The sequence below is a fragment of the Spodoptera frugiperda genome, chromosome 26, assembly GCF_023101765.2.
Source record: "Spodoptera frugiperda isolate SF20-4 chromosome 26, AGI-APGP_CSIRO_Sfru_2.0, whole genome shotgun sequence".
In the NCBI taxonomy this organism is placed as follows: Eukaryota; Metazoa; Arthropoda; class Insecta; order Lepidoptera; family Noctuidae; genus Spodoptera; species Spodoptera frugiperda.
Window position 1 is genome coordinate 10,616,356 of NC_064237.1, and position 19,160 is coordinate 10,635,515.

The 19,160-nt window shown below is 36.4% G+C and overlaps 1 protein-coding gene across 1 annotated transcript; it reads right to left on the reverse strand.

Moving 5' to 3' along the window:
- Positions 1-53: 53 nt before the first annotated feature.
- On the reverse strand, positions 54-17,953 carry LOC118264374 (pre-mRNA splicing regulator USH1G). Its single transcript, XM_035576863.2, has 9 exons — positions 17,578-17,953; positions 12,830-12,973; positions 8,879-9,100; positions 6,828-7,054; positions 5,420-5,586; positions 2,988-3,166; positions 2,350-2,469; positions 1,690-1,820; positions 54-1,190 (listed from the first exon to the last, which is right to left on the reverse strand). Exons 1-9 carry the CDS (start codon positions 17,598-17,600, stop codon positions 919-921), a joined length of 1,485 nt encoding a protein of 494 aa, XP_035432756.2. The 5' UTR covers positions 17,601-17,953; the 3' UTR covers positions 54-918.
- Positions 17,954-19,160: the final 1,207 nt, after the last annotated feature.

A 19,160-nucleotide genomic window follows, 5' to 3' on the forward strand; every position in this document is an offset into this window, starting at 1 on the left:
GGATTTTTATCTGTCATACTATCAAAATACATAGAAAAATGAAACAAAACAAATCATTCATACAAATGTATATTGAAAAAACTGTACAAAAATATTTATAATATAATTATGGCGATTGGACGTTACACTGGATGGAATGATCTCGAACTTTTATCACATTACATTGACATGAGGCACTTACAATACAAAGTATTCCATTAAGTACATTTCGTTATATTTTTATGAAAAAACGTGATAATATATAAGACAACTACAAAAAAATATATACTCGTATAAAATGCCAACATTTTTACATAGGTATCATGGAAAGAATTAGTGTAAAATTATATTATAACAATTTTATATATTAGCAATAAAAGGAAAGTTATACATAAAATACATAATATTTATTAATCAAGAGCACACTGGAAGTCTTAACCTAAAACGGTCTATTCACGAAATCTTACCTTTATCGTACTAGTGCTAATTGCTATTAAAACTCTTAGGAAAGACCTGCTTCACACTGAAAGTAGCAAAGGTGATCATTTTTTCATCAAAACAAACGTAAAATCTGTGCACGAAGATGTGTCACTAACTGCGCAATGCCTTACATCACAATTACATAAAAATTGAGCACTCACGACATTTTATTCCATTCTTTTCGGCTTTGGGTCGAAATGAGTGGCGGTAGTACAACTACAGTAGACGTCATCGTATCAAATGTGAAATTCGTTTATTTAACGAGAAGTTATTGTGTAATTTTCTACTAACTGTTGGTTCCATACTTACTTTATAAAACACAAAATATGCTCAATTTCATCAAAATGGCAAGTAAACATTCAAACATTCATTTTACTGACAGGACTTAACTCATAAGTGGCGCCATCTTGCATTGACAAAAACATTGCGTAAACTATTTCAAACCAGAAAAATTGCTGTTTATAAAGCCGTATCTATAATAGGTCCGGGGTGTGATAAGGCCTGTTTTCTCTCTTGGATTGCGGTCACGAGTTTTCTGTAGGGTCCTAGAGGGAGGCCTAAGGACTTAAGGTCACTTTCCGTTAGTATCATGAGGGCATCAAGGTCTATTTGTTCGTCTTTGAACTTCTGCACGTATTGGGAGAGGCCGAACGCTGCTAGGAACCTCTCCAACGATGCGTAACCTGATTCTTCAGCTTCTGGTTCTTCATCTGATGTGATGGTTGAGCTTTCTGCGAAGAAAATTGGACTTTATTACAAATTGCACTAAGTGCTTATTGTCTTACTTAGTTTTCGAAAAGCATCTGATCTTCTAGTGAATTACTGACCGTCAAGAAGTTGTAAAGCACTTCTCATCTTATTTGTGCTATGTTGAAGGAAAAACAACTACAGAGTGTTACGGTTTCAATTATATGCAGTTCAGAGGCCGTGTGTAAAATGTCGAAACGAGACCACATTCGGCGCTGTGATTGGTTGGTTCATTGGCGCAAACGTGCTCTCGTTTCGTTTTCGTTCGACGTAAAGCAAACTCGTACTAAGTACTAAGGGTACTGATATCAGTATATCCAATAAGAAGTTCTCAAATGACACAAGACCTTGCTTAACCAATGAGATATTTAGAAAAACACTATAGAAGAATATGAGAAGACATATTTTGAGAGGCATGTGTTTAGTGTCGTCAATGGACACATATAACACAGAATGAGTTTAATACTTTATTGAGGCGTATACCTGACTGTGCAGAAGTCCACTCAGCTGGTTGGTACGCGTGTCTGGCAGCCAGAGAGCCGGCAGAGCCTATAGACAGGTCCTCGCCAGGCGCCCCACTGCCGAACGCGCTCAGCGTCGCCGTTATTGAACGTCTGTAATACATAAGTTTTATTGGAAGTTAAAATTGTAAATGAAAAATTATAGTACAAAATGTTTGGATTAATATGTAGATTTTTGACATAAGCTGTATGGAGCTGTTATATCGTGGTGACCCGGAGGTTTAAGACGCCTGCTCATGTAAGAGGACGCGTGTTCGAAACCTACCAATGGCAAAGTACCAATGTGACTATTTCCGAGTTATATGTACTTTCTAAGATTATCTAGACACCACTGACAAACGGTGAAGGAAAACATCGTGAGGAAACCTGGGCTTATAATTTCTAATTATAAATTTGAAATTGCCAACCCGCATTGAGCAAGCGATATAATAGATTAACGCTCAAACTTTTTCAGTGCGAGAAGAGACTTTTTCGGCAGTGGCTTGGATCGATCCAAATTATGGATTAGGATTGATTATTATTTATATTAATTTTCATTGTATCAGTTTATTACCGAGGCGATACTTTGTGAAACTATACAATATATTTACTTTAATCCAAGTTAGTGCCAGTATGATTTTACCTGAAGGCCACACTGCCAAACCCGGGTCTCTCGAATATACTGGCCGGCTCCTGCAACATCACCTCTTGTCCAATGCCGCTGTCTTCGTTCAGCAAAGCAAAGTCTGGCTGACTTGCAGACCTGGAATTAGTTTGTTATAGGATTAGGATCTGGTTACTCCTTAGTTGGTTGCTAAGTGGTTCTAATTCCAGAGAGGATTTTTGGAACTTGAACGGCATTAAATACCAGTAAGATATATTGTGTAGACTAGACTAATCAGTCTAGTCTGATCTAAACACTTTGATCTTTTAGTGAAGTTATAGTTACTAAAACTCTACAAGATCTACACACACGAGAATCTTTGGGGTATTTTAACTATAAACTATATGATTTTTTATAATAACTATCGTGAGACATACTAAATTAACTAAAAATCACGTACATAAATGGACAAAAGTTCTACTAGTTTCGAGTCACAAACGGACTCTTCATCATGAGCAGCGTGCGCAGACGCCGTGTCTAACTAAACTATATGATATTGTAGGTATTATTTACTCTGATGTATAAGTTATTAGCAAATAAATAATACCAAAATCCCAATCTTTGATTACTATCAAAATAAATGATTTCTATTCCATTAGTGATTGTCATTAAAGTACCTTGTAAGAGATTTCTTAGGCGCGGTGGGCTCGGGCGGTTGTTCAGCGAAGACGTCGGACACGTTGCCTCTCTGCTGCGGCCCGGCGCCGAACGTACCCACGTACATCACTTCTGAGTCGCGACGGACACCACTCAGTGACGTCACTGATCTACGGCCTGTCGTTTCTATCTCTCCGACCTGAAATATACATAAACATATTTATGTACACATGTTTAACACAAAGGATATATAATAATACTAGCGGACCCGACAGACGTTTTCCACGTCTACACGTCTTTAATTTGAAAATTTTAAATTTTATTAATAAGCTAAAACATTCTGGACCATTTTGATGAAAATTATTATTCAAATGTTATGACAATATCTAACGTCATTAATATTTGACACTGCGATGGTAGCGCCGTCTGTCGTATCCAATTTAAAACATTCCAAAATCAACAACTACTAATAAATTAAAAATGAATTAAAAAAACATTGTCTATCGGACAAAATTGTGAATCTAAACCATTCTCAGATCCCCTTGAACACACACAAAAAAATTCATCAAAATCGGTCCAGTCGTTTAAGAGAAGTTCAGTGACATACACACGTACAGAAGAATTATATATATAAAGATAATCTCAGGAGCCCTAACCACCGGTAGCTTGGACTATACTCCCGCTACTGATCGGCTCCTACTTATATTCTTAAAAAAAATAGTATTAAATAATAATTTTAGATGATTTCAAATAAATACATAATTTAATATCAATGTCAAAGTCAAAGGATTTATTTGCTAATGAATACAGTTATATAAAAGGTGTTACAAAATGTCGATCAGTTCAGTATTCAGTCATAATAATATAATGACATGCAAAATACATATTAATATTAAAAATAAAATTATTTCGGGAACTTATATTGTAGGAATTATTTAGGGATTATCAATATGGAATAATACAATTAATTTCCTTTTAATTTCACACAGAATACATAAAAATATTATTACCAGTATTTTCCCCTCGTTTCAAGCACTGTAGTGTCGGCTAGTGAGACGAATCTTGAGTGAAATGTATTTGATCTCAGTTTAAAGTACCGTTAACGTAACGGTAGAGTTACAGTTTTGTTATAGCATAGTCTGTATAATGTCGTTGTAATAAATTAGAGGTTATGCGAATAATGCTTGATCGTGATGAATGATATTGGCTTAGCTTATTTGTAAAGTAGCTGTGGAACTTAATGTATTGTGTTTGGTTGTTTAGGTTTTTTAAAGAATAATTCTTTACGAGTACGTATGTATTTTAGATAGTTTGTTCTTGATTTTGTGTATTTCGTGGCGGGCCAGAGGTAGGCTCCTCATGTATGAGGGTTTGAAACCCACTAACGGCGAGTATCAATGTGACTTTTTCCGAGTTATATGTACTTTTTAAGATTATTTATATACCACTAACAAACACTTGTTCAATAAAAAATATAAAAAAAAAATTAATTATAAGGCTAGGCCAACCCTTATAATTAAAAATTATAATCTTAGAGACTTTGGTCAGCTGTGGCCACTTATAGGCTATTGATGTGTGTACATGTGTATTCTTGATTATAAACGATTTAACTTTATATAAATAATGTAGAATGTTTTAAAAGTTCTTCACGTTAACTATTACAACTTTAAGACAATGTTCAACAGAGAACGATTCAAATAACACTAGTCTACAAGAAAAAGTATCCGAAATAATTTTAACTAATTTTTGCTTGTCTATACATGCTAAATACGATTTGATAAGTAAAAGTAATTTATTAGTTTAAGTTTTCAAGATACCTCATATCTCAAAAATGTTACGATTAACTTTGTTAGTTGGCATCCAATGTTAAAAATATCGTAATTTAGTGCTCTGTTCTTTATTACTGAATAATAAATGTGCTAAAAGTGAAAAAAAGTAAAACTAAAAATTATTTTATAACATAATGTCTCGGAAATGTGCGAATAATCCTGACAATTTTTGTTACATTTGCAGAGAGGTGATATTTAGTAAACAAAGGTGTTCTATATCGCCTATAATAAAAACTCTTATTCTTACTACTTTAACAAAGACATATCACACCAGATCAAAAGCTGGGTTCCACATTTCTGCTGAAATCCATGTGCTACAGGTTTGAGAAATTGGCTGAGTGGCAAAAAAACATCATTTCGTTTCTAATAAATGGAAACTAACTTATCTAAATAATTATTGTTTTCGTTACCAGCATGTGAAAATAAATTAAAAAAAAACTACTTTGCTCGAAGAATACTTTTTTAAAGGCAAAAGTAGACCAGTGTAATAATCTTATACCAAGTGTTCATTTATGTCTACTGTAAGTTAAACTCGTGCTACAAATAACATTGATGCCGTGTATATGGGCAAAGTAGTTCTTTTCTTGTTTAGTAACCTCTATCAGAAATGCCATGCAACATACCTTAAAATCATCAGTGTTGACATTATTATTTTTCCCAATAGTGTTGTTCCTCAGCTTGCTAGCGAGTGCCTTCTTGTACACTGCGCCCCGCCCCCTTGCGCCGGAGTTGACGGTGCCTACCAGCGCGCTGTATGTTGGCCGAGGTTGGTCGTCGGCTAGGAGATTGCCTGGAAACATTGTTATTATCAATAACTGTTCAAAATTATCAAATCCTTAACCTCAAAAGGCCGACAACGCGCTAGTTACTCGTTTACTAGGCGGTTCCGATTGCTTGCCATCAGATCGGTCTGCTCGTTTGCCGGCCTATGTGATGAGAAGTGGAGGTTCACAGGGTTAGGTTTATTAAAAGGCCTGTTGCCTAGTCTCTGTCAAAGATAGGTATAGCCCTTTAGTCAGGGTTTTTAACTAGGGATTCTGAGGGCTTAGTACGCAAACTCGTACTAAGCGTTTTACGTTTAACGAGATTGCGTTTGGCGCTATGATTAATTCGTTCATTCGAGCTGACTGAGGTACTGACTGATGTTTTTCACGTTACCATTGCCATGCAGCAGATGACGGGAATAATATAAATTATTATTCCTACGGATATTACAAAGCCATGTAACCGACATCCAAATGGCCTATTGTGACATATTCACAGATTGCCAAGTTACAGGAACATAAGAAAAAAAAAACCATTGCCATAAAGATCATAATGTTGTACCGCAATTACATTACATTTTCACTTCCATTTTTAATATTAAAAATAAAATGGAAGTAAAAATGTTATGTGTAGTAGAGCAAGTGTAGTATGACGAATTTATACGCCATTATAAAAGCATATGTGACGTATTGTAGATAAGGACAATATTAGCGCTATCGGTACATATTATCGGTTATATTAATACAAGGGGAAATGGAACGGTGAGTAATGATACTTTATCAGGGATTTTCATGTCACGATACTAGAAAATGTACAATTTGGTACCTACACTTCGTAATTTCCCGGATGAGATTTTTTCCTGAATAAATATATTATAACTAGCTGGCCCGGCAAACTTCGTACCGCATCAAACATCGATTTTTAACCTTTAAACCTTCCACGGATTTCCACAAACAATTAAAGACCAAAATTAGCCTAATCGATCTAGCCGTTTTCGAGTTTTACCGAGACTAACAAACAGCAATTTAATTCTATATATGTCTCGCCTGGTTCATTCGGTTCTTGAATACACCGGAGGGCTTACCCTTCGGCAAACATAAGACTCTGGTAAAAAAAGTTACTTCTTAACGTTTTGCACAAAGAAACTTGAAGCGCAGCGCTTCATGCGAGTGGGTGGGACATCAACCATGTTGTGGTGACGCTTTGCCGATTATCTGGTATAATAAGTTGTGCCAAATTTCTTTAAGGTAGAAAGAACCAGCTTACCATGGCTAGTAGACCTGGTCATCTTCTGCTTTAGGGCCCACAGCACGTTGCTGGGCCTATGTGGCATGGTGGTAACCTCCTCAGCATACCCCTGGTCCCACTCCTTGGCCAGTTTCTTCAGCTCCTTCTCAGCCATCAGCTCGGCCTTACTCTGCCGTTTCTGGTACTGTTTGTGGGATTTCTCATAGTCTTTCTTCGCTTTCTCCTTTAGAGATTTCGCTTTTTTCCTGGAATTTGGAATTATTGTTATAAATTGATGGTTGAAAGCTGGTCTGCTGAGCATAATGAATTGGATTGGATTCTTAGGTTCTTCGGTTTTGAAAATATGAAGTCTAGTTTTAGCCTATTAGTCCGGTCAAATTAGACCAAAATATTAGGGTGAAATTACATAAATTCGCAACAAGCTGAATTTCGGTACAATTGTTCAAAACACGATTATAAACAATAGTTGAAAGTTCCCCATCATTCCCGTGTGTGGAAAAATTTTTGAATCAGTTCCATGTATGGAGTGCCCCCTTTAATTTTTAAATTTATGAATTTTTATTCAAAATTCTAATAGCGGTTATCGAAATACATCAACCTACAGAGTTTCAACTATGTAGACCCAACAGTTTCGGAAATAAATGGCTGTGACATACGGACGGACGGACGGACAGACAGACATGATGAATCTATAAGGGTTCCGTTTCTTACCATTTGGCTACGGAACCCTAAAAAACGCGTTAAGTACACTACCTCATAGGTGGCGTGGAAACGTGTGCATTTTATGACAATTGCAACTGTTACAACTTTTTACACTGCGATATCTCCGAAACGGTGTCTCGTGAGAAAAAAAGTATTGATATATTTTTTATAGATAATTTAATGATCTACAATTTTTTTAGTCTGAGGTATTTTTCTGATAAAACTTACCGTTTTGCTGAAAATCGCGAAAAACTAATTTTTTTGACATTTGGCTTTGAATATTTTTTTTCCACACACGGGAATGATGGGGAACTTTCAGCTATTGTTTATAATCGTGTTTTGAACAATTGTACCGAAATTCAGCTTGTTGCGAATTTATGTAGCACCGAATGTCTAATTTGACCGGACTATATAAGCGGGTTACATATTATTAGAGGAAATAATAACATACTCTTCACCTAATATCTTGCGTATGGAAGCATATAGTAGTCGGATCGAAGAGCAAGAGTAGGAACGGGGTGGTTTTTAGTCAGTAAGAGTCTGACACACCGTTTCGCCTCACTTTAAAAACATTGGATGATTTCCGCCCTCAACAAAAAAAAGTATTAGTATTATGTATATAACTTCTACAGAAAACTATGTAGTAAGTACTTGATGTTATACTCGTATTACAGAATGCAGTAATTAAAAATGACAAAATAAATCATCACACGTTACCCAACAACGAATTAACATTGTATAACTCTACGTGTTTCAATGAATATTTTTTGCTTAATTACAGCCATTCCAGATGGTATGGGATAATGATGGGAACCATTATACAACGCCATGTTTTATTAATTGTAACATGCACTTCAAACGTACGTGTACATAGTTTAGCTGTTATGTGATAAACATTAACGAAATTAAGTATATTATCATCAGGTTTTTTTGAAAGTTATTATTATGTAACTCTTGTAATAACAGCCCTTTTAAGTTCGAAGCAATAATTAAAGAGATGTGTGCGTTTTGTAATATGATTATAATTTGTTGTTATATTTTGTGAGTTGAGACTTGAGACAATGAGAAAAGGCGTAAGTATACTTTTAAGAGGACAAAATCATCTAATGATTTCTCCGGTAAGGCGGGAGTGAGTGGCAGACTCTTACTAACTAATAACCACCCTATTCCTTTTCGAACCCGAGCCCTGGTGACCTACTAGGTCATTGGCAACTCCGGGTCGAGCTCCAACCCTTTTGGACCCCATCTGTTCTGACCTGACTCTCGGAAACGCGCGGAACGCACGCACGGTGGTTCTGGTCAAGCGGCGACTTACCATTGCTCACCACAATGATAAAAGCCATAATACAAATACAGAAGCAACTCACTTGTCATTATTCTCCAATTTCGCAGTAGCCTGATCTAAGTACCGCAGTATATCGTTTCGTTCATTGATGGCTGCTAACTCCTGAGCGGTGTGACCGTCCACGTCCATGGCGAACACATTGGCTCCGAAATTGATGAGGAAGGTGACGCATTCTTTGTGGCCACGCGCGGCAGCGAGGTGGAGGGCTGTGTTACCGAAGTAATCGGCTTTGTCTGGATCTCCACTGGAAAGATTAAAGATAGATAAAGTTAGAACGGTTAAAGAACGTCTGAATATTGATTACAAACAAAATAGTGTTTTTTTTGAAGGGGGAAAATCATCTAACGACTTCTCCCGCCTTGGGCGAGGCGAGAGGGAGTGTCAGACTCTTACTGACTAAAAACCACCCCGTTCCTACTCCTGCTTTTCAAGCCGGAGCCCCGGTAAACCCGCTAGGTAGTCCGCAGCTCCAGAAAACAAAATAGTGTGAATGAATGAATTATGATTTGCAGCTATTTGACAAAATAAGTGATGCGCTATACCTAAGTCTTGTAATTAAATCGCATGACGCGTTAATAGAAAGTTCCAATAGATAAATGCTTCCACACAAATTTTTAAACTTTTGAGTTTAATGGGATTTACCTAATTAGGTGCTTTTGATTATCAGATATGTCGGATTTTTCCGTCTGTTCCGACTGATAGGTATGAAGTAACATTGGATAACTGTTTCTACACACATTCATTGCAAACATTTATTGTGGTAGAGTCATGCTTTGACACGAATGGACCGGCTCGACCAGAGGGATACCACAGCCTCACAGAAACCTGAAGTGAAACAACGCTTGCGTTGTGTTTAATCGTATCGGTACCGGAGTATCGGTACCGGAGCAACTACCCCATCTCAATCTTCCCAATCCCCAATTCCCCAACAACTTTTAAATTCCTAACCCTCGAAAGGCCAGTAACGCACTTGTAACGCCTCTGGTGTTTCGGGTATCCATGAGCGGTCCGTCAGGTGAAACGACTGCTCATTTACCGGCTTATACCACAAAAAACATCAACTAAAAATTGCAGCAAAAATTATCTTTGTTCTAAAGGGGGTCACGGTCCCAAACACAGTGGATTTTGGAAATCAATTTCATCATTCTAATCACCACGACGGATAATAGTTAGAAAATGTATCATTGTCGTATTGTTGAGAGTTTACAAATGGACCATAATTGGACCACGGAATTATTTAGATGAAGTGAAAGCTCCGTGTTTCGTGGCTCAATGATTATGTGTGTTTAAGTACTGCGTATACGCGTATTTATTGCCAACACAGGTTAAAAGCATTTTAATAATATTTATGTATAAAAAAATGTTCTTTTACAAGTCTTTGTGGAAGTGAAGTGAAGTGAATTGGAATTCTTGCAACTGAATTTTGAAGCAAATTATTTTCAACCGTTTGAGTTGATTTTTTTTATAGGTATAGTTTATCCACTAAATGTTTAGCGGCATAAAATATTGTTTTAAAAAGTTTATTTTTTAACATTTTGCAATGCCGTGTGGTGTGGTGATGTGCATTCATCAGATTTGAACGCAAGATAACAACTAACTGAACTACTTATAGATAGTCGATAGATAGTAAATTTGCCTTAACTACGGAAGAAAATACTAAAGGCTTGCATGATAATTAATGATCATAAGTTATCACTTTTTATGATACGCAGCGTATTAAAACAAGACTTTGTTTACAGGAAACGATGCATTCCTTGGAATTTGCGCTCGATTCGAAAAGGACAAAAACCAGATACAGTTAACTGTTACCGCCCTGTATACGAGCACTAAATTATTCATGTGGACATTCAGACACGTATTGTGGGACAACATGGCTAACCGACTCGGTTTGAAACATAGTTGGCCTAAAATGGCTATTAAACTCGCGTGTTGGTATGAGGTTTAGTCAAGATATAGATATATACAGGGTGTAAGCGGAACGCTCCCGAAAAACGCCACAAATTGTTTATGTTTTTATCATTTTGATCGTTTTTGTGTTTGTATTATTCATGCTATATTAACATTCAGCATTAGATTACAACTATTATTACTTAAAATAAACATTGAATTCTTTATTTTTTTAAATAATACACGTTTTTTACCATCACCTGTTTGCGACGTTTGGGAGCGTTCCGCTTACACCCTGTATAGATATGGAGTTTCTTGCTCGTTCTTCTCCATAGGAATCTACACTTTGGAACGAGCAATAGCTTCACTAGAGGACTGACCGACAGACAGACGTTATTAATATTATTATATTTGCTTTGACGTTCAAAAGTGCCTTCCTGGTCTATTTGAAATAAATAATTTTACCTATTAGTATTTTTGTGTACAATGCAAGGAAATATTCTGTCTGCTTCCTTAAGTCGTACAGGGGAGCTCGATTTAATATAATAAAAGTTAAACGTAATTCTTATATCTATCAAGTAATTGTTAGTTTTGGGAAGCTATACTCTGCTAGAAAATTGACTGTGCGTTTATTGCTGCTGTGCAACGTGTAGCGTGTTCCGAATCCCACACTTAGCAACTCTTTATGTGATCCACAAATTATCTTCAATCGGGTGTGGATGTCATGTGTACATATATGAAATTGTATGTTTGTAAACGCACGCACGACACAGAAGAAAACCTAGTGTAGGGGCAACGTTAAAAAAATCTACATAGGTTGCTTCTACTGTTGCTGATTTTGAAGCCAGATAAATGGAAAAAGCTAGATATACCGTTTTCAGGTTCAACCACAATCTTCATGCTTGCTTAGTAGCAAGTAGCTTGCTTAGTATTAGTGTTAGTACACTAATAAACTCGGCAGTCACGTAGTAATACATAGCTACAAAGTAACGATTGAGGTCAATTCTCACCTTAATATGTAATTTTAAGGCTAATGAAGCGATTCTCTTTAATTTTTTTATGTAATATAATCCGTAACATTGTGTAACAGCGGGGAACAATGCGTGAAAGTGAGAATGAGTGATACTACATTGTTCTCAGCAAACTTCGGATTACAAACTAATAAAACTGTTACAAGGGAAGGTAAATTGTTTTAAAAGTAAGAGTTCCAAACAATTATAGCGGTTTAGTTGATAACATAGATGTACATAGGCAGGATTCGTTTTCAGGTTGTAAATTAAATATGTATAGGTATTTTTAAATATTACTGTATCACACTAATATTATAAATGTGAAAGTTTATTTGTTTCTTTGGATGTTTGTCCGTCAATCACGCTGAAACTACAGAACGGATTTATGGCAAGAAAGCCCACGGCCCACCTTGCAAGTGGTTGCGTGGCCTATGAACGCTTGCAACATTTGAGGCATTACATGCATGCGAAAGAAGTCATTGAACGATTTACCCCCTCAATAAAAGGTACTTAATTCATATCTTAACAAAAGCCGTTAACAGACAAACATTTTTATAAGTAATTTGTATCAAACACGTATCGACAATGACTAACAACTTTTTAAAATTAACACTAACAAATCCAGAGGTAATTTAGCCAATAAAAATATTAAGAATATACAATAAAATACTACTAATATCAATACTTTAAGCCGGTCCATTGGTGACTGTTGTAAATTATCATAGTTTTATCTATGTACGCGAAAGAAAACATGTGTAATTGAATTATTGCTCTCGACGGTGATTCTAGAAGTGTTTAAAACAAAAGGCTTGATGTTTTTGTTAAGAAGGTACACATACTGATAAGATGACGGACAGACTGACGGACAATTCTAGCTTCACTGACAGGCAATTCGTTTCAAAAGTGACTAATTAAGGATTATTTGATATAAATGCTTTGACTTTGATGATACTGGGTAATCGTAGTCCAAAGCGTAATGTGCAAGCGTAAAGTACACGTCCGATAGTTCAGGAAAGATAGTCCCAATAAGTTGTTCGTTTTGTATTTTTAGTAGTTGTTTAGTTAGTCATGCTTACCCTCTTCCACACAAAAGTCGGAGTGCGTCGATATGTCCCTCGAAGGCAGCCCAGAGTGTCGGCGTCATGCCAGACTCATCCTTATTGTTGCACTCCTTACGGGTCGCCTCGCGCAACACCTCCAGCAGACCATCTTTGGCCGCTCTGAAAATGAACAAGTTATAATGTTAATACATTTAATGCTTTGGGAAAAAACATCTAATGACTTCTCTCGCCTTGGGTGAGACGAGAGAGAGAGTGTCAGATATTTCCCGCCCTGGGTGAGATGAGAGTGTCAGATTCTTACTTATTTGACCACCCCGTTCTTCTGCTTTGAGCCGGAACCCCGGTAACCCGTTAGGTTGTCCGCAGTTTCGAGACTCTTACTTATTAGAGGGGACAAACGAGCAGACGGATCGCCTGATGGTAAGCGATCATCACGGTCGTTGGATACCGGCTATACCCGAAGAGTTAAAATTAGAGCATTTGTCTACTTTAGTGGTAAGCATTCCGAGGTTGGGATGATGATGGAGTCCACTCTAATATTGGTAGTTATACCGTATTCACTTTGTGAATTAACTACCGCCGTACTCAGAGTCATATAATGGGTACTTAACCCAGCCCTTAACAATTGTGTTCGGAACAATGTCGTTACTAAGGAATAGTTTGAGTAATCTTTAAATTACTCTGACTACGACAGTAAGAGAATAATCGCATAACTAGTTAAGACAAACACAACAGAAAAGGTTAAGAAGTGAAGAATTTATGACTAGAGGGGAATACTTTGTTCATTGTCTAGATTCTAGACTTTTATGGAAAGTAACTAGTTACTAAGCTATTAGTGAGTCACATTCTTTTTGACTTTAATTAACAGGTCATTTTATCGTTTAGGTATCTGGGTCAGAATCAGAAACAACCGCTAATTTCATTATACTGGTTTTTCTTTTAATTATTGTGACGTAGTTACTTAGTGTAGTTTCAGTTTTCTTTTAGTCACTACATAGTATAAAACAAAGTCGCTTTTTCTGTCATGTTGTATGTCCCTATGAACGCTTAAATCTTTAAAACTACGCAACGGATTTTGATGCGGTTTAATAATACATACGGTTTTATAATACATGCATAATATATCACTATTGCACCCATGCGAAGCTGGGGCGGGTCGCTAGTATCAAATAAATACAGAATTTCTTTTTAATTTCCAAGTAGGATACGATATCGCTTCCATCAGGGGTATGAAGAATTAAAGATAAGATTATTGATAAGTATTATTTAGTTGTAAGTAATACCTATAATTTAATCCAAATATTTGACGGTAATCTCTTTCTTAACATTTGCAAACGATAACTCGGGTAGACGTGACGTAATTATTGTTTTTATAGTCGTTATAAGCCGGTATAAGAGTAGACAGAACACTTGATGGTAAGTAATCATCGCTGCCCATGCAAACCCGAAACACCAGAGGCGTTACAAGTGCGTTGCCGGGTTTTTGGAGGTTAGGAATTTAAGGGTTGTTAGGGAATCGGGGATTGGGAAGATTGGGGAGGGCGGTAATTGGGCCTCCGGTAACCTCATTCACACAACGCAAGCGTCGTTTGTTTAATGTGAGGCCGTGATATCACTCCGGTCGAGCCGGCCCATTCGTGCCGAAGCATGGCTCTCCTATCCTCACATTTTTACTTGTGCGGTTTTTATTGGATTAGCCCTACGCTTTTTAGTTTTTATCTACATAGTTATTAAATTTGAGAGGTTTCAGTAGAAGAATAGGTAACTATAACTATCGACGGATAAATCCTAAAAGAGTAGACAAACTAAAAAAGTATTGAGCCAGTGACTAAATTGCTTCCAAGTTTTGAGCAGTCAAATGAGGTAATTTACTTTTATTGTTGTTTTACTTCATACAGTCAAAAGTTGACGCCATGTCACTCATGTCAGTGACCTTTCCTGACATGGAATACCATAGTCATAGTAATACGTCACCCAGCAACCTAACACCTGCATGTCATGTCACCCAAAATCGATAACGACAACTTAGCATGGGATTCTGACCTTTAGTTTACAAATAATAAGTGTTAGATTAGGGTGTATGTTTTTAGCAATACGGAATACCCTCGACAGTGGTGCCCAAGGAAGCGTGAAGGTGCACTACGATACAAATACGTAGGAAGTATTTGTCATAATTAATTCAATGTTCGTCGTACTAACAAAATTATTAAGGTTTTTTTAATGGCAGGTATTTTGTTTGTTACCTAATTTTATTGAGCGTGTAATGGTCTCGTTAAGAATCTCTTTCTTTTTTTTTAAGTCAGTGAATTTTAGTGTCTTTACTTTTAATATTATACGTAATAAAAGTGATGTTTTATAGGGAAATAGCATTTGGATCATATGACCCTGATGGTAACTACGCGATGCAGCGCCGCCCATACACTTCCACAACATCAGATGAGATACAAATGCGACCCTAGCCTTTAAAAAAAGCCTGATACTGAGTTATGTAGCTGTGCATGAAAGATGCGCACCTCGAGTATGCGATGTAGTTATTGTTAGTAGGGAAGGCATCGAGAGCACGCATCATCGAGTGCACGCAGCTTTCCATATAAAAAACATAGCAAACATAGCCTGTGGCTTAGCCAACCAATGAATATGATTGGGGGAAGCCAAATCCTTACACAGCAAAATAGGATAGCACATCTCTGGTGGAAAAGCACCCGTATCTCATAAAATAAAAAGGTTAAGTTATTGATTGATTAATTTGTGTCTTCTAACTACAATGAGAACTGTTTGAACTGCATCTGAGCAACTGATACCTGACTATGTACCAGTTATAACTCGTACGTCGCGTAGTAAACAAGCTGTGGAGTGCGGATGTTTGAAACAACATCAAGGCATCGACTGAAAACATTCACATCTCTGGTATCATTGCGGACTGCCATTGCAACTTGTATCTACCAACTAAGTGACACAATACTTATGTAGGTAACTATTGTACAATGTATTGTATTGTAAAATAAATATCAATGTACAATTTTTGTTCCTAAGTACAATTTGTCAGATGTTGTACAAGTTGTAAGGTTCTAGTTAGGTTACTCTTATAACTAGCTCAAAATCTCCAATTAGGTACTGCACTTGGCAGCAAAGAAACGGAGCCACTAGCGGTTTTTTTTTTCATTTTAAGATCCAAACAAAATAACTGAGTACATACATACTCTCATTTTAAAGCTAACTAAATAAATTGGCTTTCATAACTACAACGACATACGTTATCAATTAGTTAGTTGATAAAAGATACTTGTTAAAAACACTAGTGGCTCCGTTTTTTTGCTCCCAAGTGTATTACAAACTCTAGGTAGTTAGTTATACCAAAACAAAACGCTAAAGCTGCTTTCAGACCGTCTACCGTTTCGGAGAAAACCATGCGACATAATATGTGATAAAATGTGTGTTCAATGACACTTCCTTGTTCCGTTGTGATACGTGGAAGCTGGTGGAGGCTCGCAGGCCGCAGGAGACACGGTTGGCCTGCCACCAATATGTAGTTCAATGTCCCGGCTTAGGTATTCACTGGGCTTACTACGGTGACGAATTAAAACACGAAGCGAAAGCGAATTCACTTTACGTACTTGGTAGGTACGTACTAAAATAAATACTGATTGTTGTGTGGAAGGTTCGAGAAATAACTAACTAATGAGAGTTTAATTTTTGTATCACATCAACAGCCTATAGTTATACGGCCACTACTGGTCAAAGGCTTCTCGCACGGAGAAGGTTTGAGCATTAACTTATCACCACAGCTGATTCATGCGGGTTGGCGATTTAACTTTACTAGGTACCTATGCCTACCTAACTATTGAAAGTTTGGAAAGCTTGTGTTGCTTTTGCAGCCGTAGTCTTTATTAGTCTTTTTTTAGTATTTACGGACATCACAGCGATGGTGTTTCTTTACCAGGTCCTAACGTCGTACGCAGTTTCGGAAGCTTTAGATGAACTTGAAAAGAGGAGAATAATTATGGTATGGTAAGATATGGTGCTGATCTCAGAAATACTTATACTTAGTTACAGTTTATCTTAGTTATAAGGATGATGGTGTATAGCCTGTATAGGACATGAACAAAGACAGAACTTTCTTTAGTCTGTAATTGTGTAAAGAGTAGCGCGATGAGTTTGTCGCTCGTTCTTCTTCATTCGAATTTATAATTGTAGAAAGAGCACCTAACTTAACTGACGGACAGGCTGATAGACCAGGTTTTTTATTTGTTGACGGTTTAAAAGTACCTGATTATAGTTTGGTTGAAATAAATGCTTTGACTTTGTATTAGACTTCTAGTTTACCTACCTATTTATTGTTCTCGTAATTTTTGTTTTATTGAAAGGACTTTGTGGGTTGTATAGTTACGTTATTTAATTAGCAATTAATTTACGATATCACTTACTATTTAGCATTACAAAAATGTTTAGAAAAGCGTAAAATAATTAAGTAATACGACAGCAATAATTCATTTTAATATCTTTTCATCTTAATTAGCCGGCGCGGCGTTCTTCTTGAACCATTCTTATTGGCTCTCGTATCATAACAATTTTTAATTATGAAAATTATTGCAGATTAAGCAGATTGCGTAAAGTAGGAATTCTATTAACTAGCACTTTATCTCTTGTAATTTATAATTGTGCGTCCACTATTATTGGATGTTATCGAAAATACCTCTACGCATTTACCGATATCTTATCAAGATTGCACCAACCAAAGACAAGATTGTCCAGTTTTTACTTACTTATGAAATCTGTCTGTTGTCATTTTTATAGTTTTTCACAGCACTTTTACCACAACACTGCACACAACGACCGCACGAAAGTTTGTTCAACTCATTTTGAACAAATTGCCACCGTTTAGAACCGCGAAATTGATAAGCTGAGAAAGTTTACTGTTTTGTCACACTTCACACTTTAGCGAATTAACAATAGTAACTAATTTACAGTTTACACATATTTTTTTTAAGTTAAATGCAATGTAATTGTCATATAAAGTTTCAAAACTTTATTTAATTAATATTTTGTTAGATCGCTACGTGTTAAAATATAATAATAACAGAAACACCTGTTTCACTCAGGTGAAACATTGACTGTTGTCAAGTCACAGACGTAATACAAACTTACGCTTCGTCAAACTTTGAATGAATGGTAGGTGTAATGAATGAATGGTAAAAGACAACAGGTAAGTGTGAATGAATGATTTTAGGCCGTATTTATTAATAGTACTACTAGCGACATCTAGTGGTAAATAAACGCAAATAACATGTACAGCGCCATCTGTGGTTGAGTAGCAGCGATTATAAAATAAGTTAGTAATGCTACTTCTCGATAGAGGACACTACTCATATCCGTTTTTGGGCTTCCAAATTTGAATTAAAAAAGAACATGACGAAATTAAGATTTATTTAAATAGCCTATCCCGTTACTAGTATAGAGGTCAATATATTATTAGAGTTGCTATTTTTTCGTAGACTTTATTCGTTTACTATTACTATTTAAATTAGGTTTAACAGTTTTACGGAAAGCGACTAGGTATTGGTAAATAATAACTTTTTTTTAACAATTTTAGTGCAAAAAAAATAAACTAACCAAAGTAAGCAAATATAATTCATAAATTAAATCATTTTATCTACAAGACAGTCATTCATATAAGACGCACAGGAATTTAGTGTTCCAGTGTTTTCATGGTTGTATCTTCTGTAAATCCTGGCTTACAGGAGTTGCAATTTTACAAGAGAAAGCGGCGGGCTTATTCAAAAAAATATACATTGACATTTCTACTTACTTATTCCACTAGCATTTAAATGCCACTTACGTACGTATCAGATACCTAGAGACCTACATTAAAAGCATGGCGTGATAACTAATAACAATCAAGTGATAGCTCCAAGCACACACATTCACATTATCACATTATCATGAAAGCTGCCGCAATAACCTTACCTAAAAGTGAATTATGCTGCGTTTATCTCAAGTACGCGATATATTATCGAGCGCGCGATAAACCATCGCCCACTTATCTAGCCGCTTCACTATTTTTAGAGGGTTCATAGATATATAGAGATTGGGGAAAATTGTTCTAAATGAGAAATGATTTACCTTTCTTTTTTGAGGGAGGAAAATCGTCTAATGACTTCTCCCGCCTTAGGTGAAGTGAGAGAGTTTCAGACTCTTACTGATTAAAAACCACCCCGTCCCTACTCCAGCTTTTCGACCCGGAGCCCCGGTAACCCGCTAGGCAGTCTGCCGCTCCGGAAATTGTTCTAGGTTTAGGTGTCATGTGTAAAATTTGTATTTGTAAACAAAACCAACAACAATATACCTA